The sequence below is a fragment of the Nelumbo nucifera genome, chromosome 3 (genome assembly GCF_055504915.1).
Source record: "Nelumbo nucifera cultivar China Antique chromosome 3, China Antique-T2T, whole genome shotgun sequence".
Lineage (NCBI taxonomy): Eukaryota > Viridiplantae > Streptophyta > Magnoliopsida > Proteales > Nelumbonaceae > Nelumbo > Nelumbo nucifera.
The window spans coordinates 17,425,183-17,437,261 of NC_142651.1; the positions used below are offsets into that span (position 1 = coordinate 17,425,183).

At 36.8% G+C, this 12,079-nt stretch overlaps 1 protein-coding gene across 11 annotated transcripts; it reads left to right on the forward strand.

Annotated features, from left to right (window-relative positions):
- Positions 1-444: 444 nt before the first annotated feature.
- LOC104599070 (ureide permease 2-like) lies at positions 445-5,483 on the forward strand. Of its 11 annotated transcripts, none has more exons than XM_088900116.1 (8): positions 445-509; positions 1,425-1,727; positions 2,547-2,685; positions 2,846-3,017; positions 3,417-3,460; positions 3,533-3,669; positions 4,337-4,711; positions 5,067-5,483. In XM_088900116.1, exons 2-8 carry the CDS (start codon positions 1,491-1,493, stop codon positions 5,223-5,225), a joined length of 1,263 nt encoding a protein of 420 aa, XP_088756242.1. In that variant the 5' UTR covers positions 445-509; positions 1,425-1,490; the 3' UTR covers positions 5,226-5,483. The 11 variants fall into 11 exon arrangements, with proteins under 11 accessions (XP_088756242.1, XP_088756240.1, XP_088756241.1 ...); XM_088900114.1 differs by lacking the exon at positions 445-509 and adding an exon at positions 555-738; XM_088900115.1 differs by lacking the exon at positions 445-509 and adding an exon at positions 743-871.
- Positions 5,484-12,079: the final 6,596 nt, after the last annotated feature.

The following is a 12,079-nucleotide window of genomic DNA, read 5'->3' on the forward strand; positions in this document are numbered from 1 at the left end:
CAACTATTTTAAGGGTTACAAGCAATATTTATGGTGTTTAATAATTGTTTGAGATCTAACTTAAGTTGATATTGTTAAACAATGGCTTGAGATATTGCAAAAATTTCACGTTGTTGGCAAATACACTGATAGGGAGGCAGCAAAACCTTACACGAGGATCTTGTTGATGGCGTCCCTATAAAAGTGAAAAGAAGAAGAAGAATAAGAGAATTTTTTCTTATGCCATTCATCAATAGAACTCCTGTTTTAATTTTTTTTTAATCTTAAGTTCTCTGCTTATTTTTCGGATAGATGTTTTGTTTACCTCCATCGCCAGACAATTCAAATTATATTGATTTACTTTTTAGGTTTTTTATTTTAAAATATAAAAATAAGACACTAACAGAAGATATTATCAGGACCCTCGTTCCCATGACGTGTTATCAAATGAATGGAAGTGCACCTTGACATACACAATTGCGAGTGCAGGAAATCCGGACTCTCTTCTCACATGGCTCCAAAGCTTCCAGGTAAGCATGTCATTTTAAAATATATTCTATTGGATCCACCCAACCGGAGGAAGATTCGAAGCCCACCCACCTCAAAATATTCAGTAACAAACCAATAATCACCCAACTTCACCTGCAATTTTGGAACTCTTCTGTGTAACTTTGGGTTCATTTCTGCAACCACTTTTTACTTCCAACTTGCAAGAGCCGTATGCAAGTTCTACTATGATTACTTCATTGACCTTTGAAGGTAGCTGGTGATGTTGATGTTTGATTATATAAATTGGGTCTCCTTTTTCTCTTTGTTTTTTCCCGAAATGATGCCAAAATAGTGTCGCAAGCTTGCTTTTGTATTTCTTCCCCATAAAGTTTAGGAGCTCCGTGTAAGGATCATTTAGTGTTGCCTCTGATCGTTTCTGGAATATAATTATTTTGTTCGTTCATTTGCTTTTCTTGGGTGGTCTTTCTTCTTTCTTCCCAATCTTGTGCATGCACATGGTAATTGATTGATTAGTTGGTGGCGTTTTAATTTAACTAGGTGTTTTGATTCATCTTGCTCTAAATTCTCTGTCTCTTGTTGGTTATTGTTCTTGTAATTATTCTTATGCTGAATTCAAATTGTTGTTTCTTTTATATTTTTGGAAAGGCAAATTTCTATTCATAGGTTCTTTCGTTGGGATCCTTCTATAGATTTTTTTCCCACTTCAGTAGTTCCATTGAATTTGAGTCACCGCTCCTTTGGAGGAGATCGATTGGTTCTGATGATACCAGTCTCCAAGGCAGATAGACCTTGAACTCTTTCCTTCTTTGTTGCTTTCTTTCTTTCCTTTTCATATCCTTTTGTTCGTCCTCTGCGTTCTTGGGGTCAATGATCTCTCAAAATTTCATTGAAAATTAGTTTAAAAGATGAGGTCTTATGGTTACTTATCTCTGCAGGATTTTTCTGGTCTTGATTCCTTGATTTCTCTTTCAACCGAGGGTCTCAATTTTGCTGGACTGAATATGTATTTGGTGGAGAGCAGAGGAGGTGCCATAGCCTGCATGTTGCTTGCCCTTTTCTTCTTGGGTACTTGGCCTGCTATTCTGACTCTTCTGGAGAGAAGGGGTCGGCTTCCTCAGCATACTTACCTTGATTACTCCATCACAAATCTCTTGGCTGCTGTACTCATTGCTTTAACATTTGGGCAGATTGGACATAGTAAACCTGGCATGCCAAATTTCATAACTCAGCTTTCCCAAGCGAGTTCCTCATCTTTCTTATTTTATGTTTTTTCCTATCATGCTAGCTTTTTGCAGTCTTGGTTCAGTTCAGATTAATTATGTTATTTGAATCGCAGAATGGAATTGTGAAAGAATGCTTTATCTGCTTCTTTGCAAATTAAGTTCTGAGAATTTAAGCTTGAGATCTTGCTGTTCTAATGTTTGCTCTTTTATTGTTAATACTTAATACCGGTTTCTCATTCACATATTTATGCACATATTCGTTTATTTGTGTATGTTCTTTCTGGTTCTTCATCATGCAAACTTATTGGGTAATTTGGGTGCAAAATGTCACATATTCATATCCTGTCATTCCTACCTATTACTTATCTGGGCAGTGACAAGAGATCAATTCATATCCATTCGAATTGGGCATACTTAATCTTCACTTTATGATAATTGTACAATTAAGCACTAGAGAATCCTAGCTGTTGAGGACGAATATTGTGGGACAATTGAGGCAGTGAGTTAGTCGGACAATGGAGTAGGATGCCAGATTTGTTAAAATAAAATTGGGAGATCAAATAAGAAATCGTCATATCTATAATTTTAGTTGCATGGCAGTGACAGTTGAGGTTCAATTTATCCACCAATCTCATGCATTATTATAGACATTGTTGATTTAGCATGCAAATATCTTATGAAAATCATGCCTATCCCACTGTTTTGAGCCACTCATTGCTCCATTAGGCCAATCCAATTCTACTTGGCATATAATCAACTGTTTTTTTTCCTTGCCTCTTTTTGAATGTACGTCTGATAAGCATGGTCTTTATTACTCTTGATTACTTGATGCAGGACAATTGGCCCTGTGTGTTGTTTGCAATGGCAGGTGGAATTGTTCTTAGCCTTGGGAACCTGTCCACTCAATATGCTTGGGCTTTCGTTGGTCTGTCAGTAACAGAGGTTATCACTGCAAGCATTACTGTAGTTATAGGTATGTTTTACTCAAACCATATATTTTATGGATCCTGAGAACTTGGCCTATTGTTCAAATTCCTTTTGTATTTTACATACTACAATGTAATGTAAATAATGCATAAACTCATGAAGTATTGAAATTAAAGTAATATCTGATGTCATATTGAATGTAACAGGAACTACATTGAATTACTTTCTGGACAACCGAATTAACAAAGCTGAGATTCTTTTCCCTGGTGTTGGATGCTTCCTCATTGCAGTTTGTCTTGGATCTGCTGTGCACTCCTCCAACGCAGCAGATAATAAAGCAAAACTTGATTTTTCAAATAGTTACAATAATGGGAAAGGGTATACCATTATCCTCTAGAAATATATTTCCAGGGATAAGACCATTAGGTTGAATAGTTAATACTCCTTAACATGGAACCTTTAATTCATCTATTGCGTGGAATCACCTTTTTTATTGATTGTTGGGTGGAACTAACTTCATACATCAGCTAAGTTCATAATTTCACTGCTTGCCTTTGTCACAAGTTTTCTCTTATTTCTTTTAGTATTTGTCTTCCAATTTCTAGTTATTGGTTGTATTGAACTGTAAACTATTTTTGTCCAGCTTCTAAAACATGACTTTATTTTTTTTTTAACTAGTAGGTTCTACATTAAAATGCTGTTTGTATTGATCCCTTGTATTCTATCATCCAATCTTCAGCATAAAATTGATATGCTCCAAATTTCAACCTTTGTCAGGAATGTAGAAGCCCCATTGGTTAAAGAAACATTTCCAAAGAAAAGTAAGTTTCTCTTTGGAGATCGGATGTTTGTACAATTGATTCTCTTGAACTTCCCACTATTGAATATACTAGTAATACTTGATAGTTTCTGTCAAAAAACATTGATAGATGAAACAAAGGACGTGGAGGATGGGGATTATTACCTGGAGAAGACAGAATTTGGAACTGCAGACTTCCTCATAGAACTTGAGAACAAAAGGGCAATTAAGGTTAGTTGTTACACATTTTCACTACGTTACCAAACATGACTAACATCATAACCTAACAATTTGTGTGCACCAGTCTTTCTCCACATACATATACATATACATAGATATGCCATCTTGGCTCATTCACTAGATAGTCGTCAATTATTTTGACCACATGGAAGAGGGACAATGAGGGAACCCGGACTGTCCATATTCTGGACTTCATGTCAATGCTGCTGCTACGTACAGCCTTCCATCTGTGGTACACTCCTTGCGAATTAGTGGACAAAGTATTAACTTTTTTTCCAGAAAAGGAATGGTTCTCATTTTCTACATGGCAGAGAATTATTAGATTGAGATCAGCCACATGAAGTCTAGATGTGCAATATATTCTTTACGATAAACATATCTAACAGCACGTAGCTTGTTCTGGTGGACTTGATTCCTCATGTAATACACCTAAGCACCAAATTGCATGCATATGTACAAGCATGAACACATATAACATATGGTTGTGTATATAACAAGCTACTATAGATGCTATTACCGATAATTAGTATGTAACTGCATAGTCTTGTTGTTTTATTTCACATGTTTAGTTTTCTTCTTTTCCAACATCCAAGCAGAAATTCCTTTCTTTTTTTTCGGAAAAGTTACCTGACTCTGCTAATGATCCTTTAACTGGCAGGTTTTTGGGAAGAGTATTTTGATTGGACTGGGCATAACTTTATTTGCTGGTGTTTGTTTCTCCCTGTTCTCACCAGCATTCAATCTGGCTACAAATGACCAATGGCACACAATGAAAGAAGGGGTTCCTCATTTGGTCGTCTACACTGCATTTTTCTACTTCTCAATCTCTTGTTTCATCATTGCCATTATCCTAAACATCACCTTCCTCTACCACCCTGTACTCAACCTACCACGGTCATCACTGACAGCTTATCTGAAAGATTGGAATGGCAGATACTGGGCCTTTTTGGCAGGGTTATTGTGTGGATTTGGGAATGGTTTGCAGTTCATGGGGGGTCAAGCTGCTGGATATGCTGCAGCTGATGCTGTTCAGGTTGGTACATATTAGTTAGTACACCTGTGTATCCAAATGTATTATGTACAAGTTTATAGGTCCCTACCTGTATAGTTGCAGCATATGTGATGCAAATTCAGGACCCAAACAATCATAATCATAAACCTGGACCATCCAAATTCTAGGCTACCCTTGGTTTCTTTTTGCATTTACAGACTAGGCTTACTGTCTTTATATGCATCCTGCCCATATTTGATGGAAATAAGTGATCAGCCAAATGTTTTGTCCAGATCAAGCATTTTAATATCTGTATCTATCAATCTAATATAGGCAGACACTTACAATATGATATCATCATATGTTGACAGCTTTAAATTGCATATGATACTGTCAGGCACTTCCACTTGTGAGCACCTTTTGGGGCATACTGGTGTTTGGAGAGTACAGGAGGTCTTCGAGAAAAACATATTTGTTGCTTGGGAGCATGTTATTCATGTTTATCGTAGCTGTAGCTGTGCTCATGGCATCAGCCGGCCATCGGAATACATACTGATGAATACCAGTTACTCCTACAACGCACAGAAATTGGCAATGACAACCTCAGCGAGTCTTGTAATTAGTGCAATCTCACAGGAATTAAATGCCGTGAGCATGAAAATATCCAAGTTTCTATGGCTCAAGTATTTATCTTTGAATAGCTGATGAGGCTCCAATGTATCATCATCACCGTTCATATTCATCATCTTGAATATGTTTGGTCAATTCATCTACAGTGTATGGAATTATTTATTTATTTTTTCATTTTCTTTCACCTTTTTTCCCATTGGGATGATATGGTTGAACTGTTTAATTTTCAACTGGTGCTGTCCACCCCCCAAAATGGAGAGAGAGAGAGAGATGTCTATGGGTTGAATCTGATTCGGGACAGTATGAAGGACCCAATTAGACCAGAACTAAACCAATTATACCAGTCCCGCTCCGATTACTAACTGGAACAATACGAAGGACGAGAACCAAACCGATTATTAACTATATAATCCATGGTTTTCAAAACCGGACCAGACTGGATGGTCGGAACAGAAAAACCGGGAATCGGTCAGGTGACTGGTTCTGGTTTTCTCCAAAACCAGATTTTTGCCAAAAAAACATTGATTTGGTTAGCAAATCACTGATTTGGGTGGTTGAAGTATTCAATAGTTTTGATCTTTTTTTTTTTTTACATTTTAATTTTTTTATTAAAATGGGCCATTCGTTTAGTTTGAATGATCAAACCGTTTGACCTGAGAACCAGACCCTTGATCGGTTCATTGTCCAGATTGGTTTTAAAAACCTTGACCAAGATCAAGTCCTGCTGCCAAAGGGCAAAGGGGATGGGCTACCTTGGTATGAATCAGTTCAGAACAAGATCCACAAAAATCAGTTCAGATAAAGAACCCGTCCCAGAATCATATATCCAAAACCAACATAATTGGTTTGATTGATTCAGTACCGTTGGGTAAGCCCGACTCATTGACAGCTTTTAGTGTGGCACTGTGCATTAAAAAACCACATCCTGGCCATAACCTCAAAGATGAATAATGCAATAAGATATAATGATAACACAATATTTAAGTTTTGTTTTTTTTTTTTTGTAATTCAGTGTAAATGCTAGTTTAATACATATATGCATTCTGGGACAATTTTGCAAGTATTTGATAAAAATACATTTGTGTATTGAAATGAGGGCTATTACAAATTATTCATCATGTTTGTAATCAAAACGAGAACAAAAGTCTGTCTTTGCACTCAGGTCCCGTTCATTTACTGGTAAATAAGAGAAGGAACAGTGTTCTTTTTGCAATAAGCCAACAAGTATTACGTTTTATAGTAAAATTAGCTTCACTTATCCGAGTAAAATTTACACATTTTCCAAGTGGTGAAATAACTTTTTCAAAACATAGTGAAACAAATTTATTCATTTTAACTTTGACTTTTTATGAATAAAAAAATTATTCTGTTATCTACTTGAGAATCAAAAGAATACGAGTAAATGAATTTATCCAGGTAACTGTTACCTGAATGGTACACTTATCCGGATAAGCTACAATATTATAAAGAACAAAGCATCAAAATTGGTCAATGCAAAAAAAGTTGATTCTATGGAATCCGTATTTGTATTCATTATAACCAAAAAATCATTTGACAATCATACAAAATTTATCGATATAAAAATTAAAAAAAAAAATTACATTCTCATGAACAATCAATTTTGTATTTTGTAATTCTATACTAAACACTAGGCCTATTCACGGGTCGGGTTGGGTCAGTTTACTATGGTTTTTCCAATCGATCCGACCTGGTTGGGTTACTTGACATAGAAATTGAACCCGACCCAGTGTTAAACAAAATTGACCTGATCGGTTTGAATCGGTTTGGGTCGGTTTCGGTTCTAAGTTCATCTCTGTGATAAAATCTTGCTAATTTTAAAAACAGTCATAATTTGAACATCATTTCAGCCATCTCCTTTGATAAAATTTAAATGAAAAATTAATCACAAAAGTTGTTCATTAATCACTATTCACTAATCCAAAGTTTCTTGCAACCATTCAAAAACTAGGTGGCCTAATGAGCTATGGAACTTCATGTTTGAACTATAAACTAAGTCGGTTTGAGTCGGATCGATTTAGGAATTTGCACAACCCGAAATCAACCCATACTGATAAAAACCCAACCGACTCAGGTTGGGTCGGTCCGGGTTGATCGATTTGATCGGATTGGGCCTTCTTATGAACAGCCCTAGTGAAGACATTTATATTTGAACTACGAACAAATACAGCCCTACGCAATAGCTTCAGCATCGCAAGAATCAAGATGGATTAGGTCCATTGCCCAAAAAAATAATGGATCAGGTCCATTCATTTAATGGGTTTATTCCAACCCGGCCCACGTGCTAGTTGAAGCTCCAAACCCAGCCCATGGTGGGCCTGTGATGCTCTCCGAGTCCTGGATTTGCTATCCACATGCTACCCACGACACATTACATCCACATATCGGGAACATCTCAATTCTCAAGTTTTGACCCTTTACGCAAGTTTTGTATCCACATGCTATCCACATGCTACCCACGACACATTACATCCACATCCACATACAAAACATCTCAAGTTTTGTATGTCTTAAAAACCCAGTTTTGACCCTTTACGCTTTACGGTCCTTCCATGACCAGAAAGAGGTCCATAACGGTAGAAAATGAGAACAAAAGGCGAGTTCAAATATGCGACCCACAAACGCCCCACACGATCGAAAGGTGCCAAGTGTCCTTCCATGCGATTTCCCCCCTCAGCGTGTGTGGTGTTAGGGGACAGACGTTAACTCGTTCCGTTAGCTCCAAATTCCCGCTACTCTCGACTCTTGACCTTGCCTCGTCTCTGTAACCTGACCCTTGAACTCCACCATCCAAACTAATGGCGAGAACTCCGGCAACGACAAACACACGGGTGGTACTCCCCGTGTGTTCTCTCTAACATCCTTTACATGTTTTGCTGAGCCATTTTCTATCTTTTTTCAATACAAAACACAAGGGAAGGGAGATCACTGGCGACCACCTGACCATTATACAGGTTCAGTTTTTCCCTATTCATTTTCATCTATTTTTTTATTGCATCAAAACTTTGATTTTCTAATAAAAATAGAAGAAGTGAAGTCTATGTAAAATCACCCACATTCAAAATTAACCATATTCAATGAACGCCTCAAATGTTGTTTTAAATCCTATTTTGTACAAAAAAAAGGAAAAGTTCCACTTTAGTATCTTGAACTTTAGGGGTAGTGTCAAGTTAGTACCTGAACTTTTAACCATATCACTGCAATACTTAAACTTTCAAAAAGTGCCAAGTTGGTCTCTAATCCGTTAATCGATTGTCAGTTATCTATTGAAAATATCAAAGTTACCCTTCAAAAGAAGACATTGTTCATTGTCTTCTACTTTGAGACTGAACTGGTTATCTTCAAAGAAAAATAAAGAAAAAACATGAAATATGATAGAGGAAAACAATAACTGAAAGCAAAGAAATAACTATACAATAATGTGTTTCAGATCTAAAGGTATAAGACAATGACTTCATTAGTCTAGAATTTCAAACATCTCGACCGGTTCAGCCTCAAAGTAGAAGACAATGAACTATGTCTTCTTTTGAATGGTAATTTTAACGTTTTCAACATATAACTGATGGTCGATTAACCGTAGGGACTAACTTGACACTTTTTGAAAGTTTAAGTATTACAGTGACACGTTTGAAAGTTCGAGCAGTAATTTGACACTATCCCCAAAGTTCAGGGTATTAAAGTGGAATTCTCTCCCCCCTCCCCCCCCCCCCCCAAAAAAAAAAAAAAATATGCCCATATTCAAGTAATACTGATGTACAATGATCTAAATACGTCCACTTGTGTAGATCAATTGACTTTCACCTTCATTGGCGATGGAACCAGAGCCTGGCGAGGGAACTCTCGCTAGGAAACACCAGATCATTCCCCTCCCAAGCAAGCGCTTCCCCAAGGATTACAGCTTGCGAATGCGAGATCTTCCTGGCATTGGATGGTAGAACCGCCAAGGATTCAACATACCAAAGATAGTTCGACATCTTCAGCTTATTGGTCCCGTTGTGCGTGGCCATTGAAAATGAAAAGTTCCTCTTCAGAGCAAAAGAAGAAAAAGAGGGACTGATGAATACAAGGTTGGTGAGAGAAGTGGAGACTACTGACAAAGAAACAGGGAATACCTCCGGTGTATCTACCGGAACGGTTTTCATCGTTGGAGTTCTTGTCATTAGCTCAGATGGAGGAGTGCAACTGTTAAGGTTAGAGCAGGCTAGGTCGAGAGTCGAGGGTAGTGGGAATTTGGAGCTAACAGCCGTCCCGTTAGCTCCATACACGCTGAGGGAGGAAATCGTGCGAGAGGATACTTGACGCCTTCCGATTGTGTGGGGCATAGATCTGAACTCATATGTTAGAAGGTGGACCATTAATGAAGGAGAACGGCAAAATAGCAAAAATTGATCAGATGAAAATGAGAGACGGTAGAGGTAGGTGAGTGAGTGAGTGAGTGAGTGGATTTAGGTTGCGTTTTGCAGATTTTCACAACAATAACCACATGGTTTCACTAGTGTGGAAGAGTGAAGACCTTAAACTTCAGCAACGTGACCCTTTTTAACACTGTCAAATCGTCATTGAATTCTTATGTTTTGAAATAAAATATACTTTTAACAATTTTGTCAGATGATTAATTACTTTTATATATATATATATCATGTATATTTAGCAAAATTATACGGATATAAAATATAAAAGACAAAAATATTATTAATTACTCATTCAATTTTTAAAATACGTCATTTTCTTTTTTTTTTCTTTAATCTTTTTTCTTCTTCATACGCTGCAAAAACCAATCTGGAGCTCCTTGTGTTTATGAACAGGCTTGCAGGTCCGTTTGATCCTAGGGTCATTGCAGATGGCATTATGGGCACTTGGGCAGCATCAACCAAGATGATTTTTAATATAATTCTCTGTTTACCAAAAAATTAAAAAAAAAAAACCCAAGATGATCTCATAATATTTGTATGTCGAACCCTGCAAGGAGAAACGAGGAGATGGGCATTACAAGCTAGGGGGGGAAGTAAAAAACCAAAGCAACGTCACACAATTCACATGTCCATACCTCATTCATTGATCGAGTATGAATTGAGAACCTTCAGCCTACCCAATTTACGCCCACCGCGTTCTTTTGCAACTGATCTATTGTTTCGTTGTTCTGGAGTTTTGGCTTATTGGCTTCAGGTTGTTCTGGGGTTTTGGCTTACCAAAGACACTTGGATTCATCAGTAGAGTAAATTTGAGGTTTTTCTCCTTTTGTTGATGCCTAACTTTTTTCTGCTTTGTAATCTAGAGACAGATGCAAAGCAAAATGGCGACAGTGATAAACAAATAAAGACGAGTAGAAGACCACCATGATTGAAATTGAAACATCGGCTAGAGCTAAAATTGAAAATTTTGGGGCTTTGGATTTTAGCCATATAACCTATGCGCAATATTGATTTCATAAGAGAGTTCGAAGTAAGTCAATGTTTTTAAAATCGATTCAGACAATGAACCGATTAGGGGTCCAGTTTTTAGGTTGAATGGTCCGATTGTTCGAATGTAATGGATGGCCCGTTTTGACAACAAAATAAAAAAAAAAGGTCAAACTGTTGAATGGTTCGACCGCCCAGATCAGTGGTTTGTTGATAAATCAACGATTTTGGGGGAAATAACATTTCTAGGGTAAAATGGAACCGATCACTTGTTTTTTCGGTCTGGTCCGATTTTGAAAACCATGAAGTAAGCTACTAGCAACCCTTTACAATAAATTAATGGTGGTTTTATTTGTGTTATGTGAGGCTTGTAAACAAGACATGTATAAATAGGTTTTGGAAGTTTATGATAAATAAGTGGTTTTTTAAAGGGTAAATTGCTTATTAGTACCATGTAATCTGGGCATAGTCTCACTTTGGTACCCGAATTTCAAAATGTGTCAATTTAGCACATGAACTCTCAAAACGTCTCAGTTTTAATCCAATTTTATTAATTATCATTTGAGTGGCATGCTAAAAGGCACAAATGCCCTTTGAATGTCATCTAATTTTCTTTATCAACTATCCAAATGCCCAAATCCATTGACGAACTGCTAGCAACTAGGATTAAATTGAAACATTTTGGGAGTTCAAGTGATGAATTAGCACGTTTTGAAATTCAAGTACCAAACTGAGACTAGGCTAAAAGTACATGGTATTAATTTACAAATTGCCCTTTCTTAAAGATAGAGAGTATATATAAATAATTAACCACAGGCGAGGTTTTAGTCCAATAAAAATGGGAGGTTTCAATATTTTTGCAAGGAACCTTGAATTTTAAATCATGGGTTCAGATCTTCTACCCACACCTACCCACTGAACAGGAAAACTGTAGTTGTACATTGGGAATATATCTCAATCAAGAGACATTCCTAGTGTACAACTGTAGTGTCCTACGAGTATTAGTGGTGTGCAACACCAAATACAAAAAAAAAAAAAAAGAGGGTTCATAGGTTGGATAGCCTCACGGAATGGTTCAGCCTAGCCCGTTCTACGACAGGTTTGGACAAACCTTTAAGTATGCAGGCTTTAAATATCGGGCTCGACTATTTTCCAGGCTAGATTCAGACTTTTCCAAATAAGTTTGGTCCAAGCCTAAGTCCAACTTGATAATAGTGTTTATATAATAAAAATATAATATACGTTATATAATATTATGTAATAATAATATTAATAGCACAAGACGTATTATATAATATTCTATAATAGTATATAATATCAGAAGAAGTATCGTATAACAATATATTATAAAATATATGTACAG

Bases quoted from the DNA above. Each gene is read 5' to 3' on its own strand.
- LOC104599070 (XM_088900112.1), top strand. The intron at 1,728-2,546 runs GCGAGTTCCTCA...TACTTGATGCAG, and splicing joins TCATAACTCAGCTTTCCCAA to GACAATTGGCCCTGTGTGTT. The intron at 3,018-3,416 runs GTATACCATTAT...AACCTTTGTCAG, and splicing joins AGTTACAATAATGGGAAAGG to GAATGTAGAAGCCCCATTGG.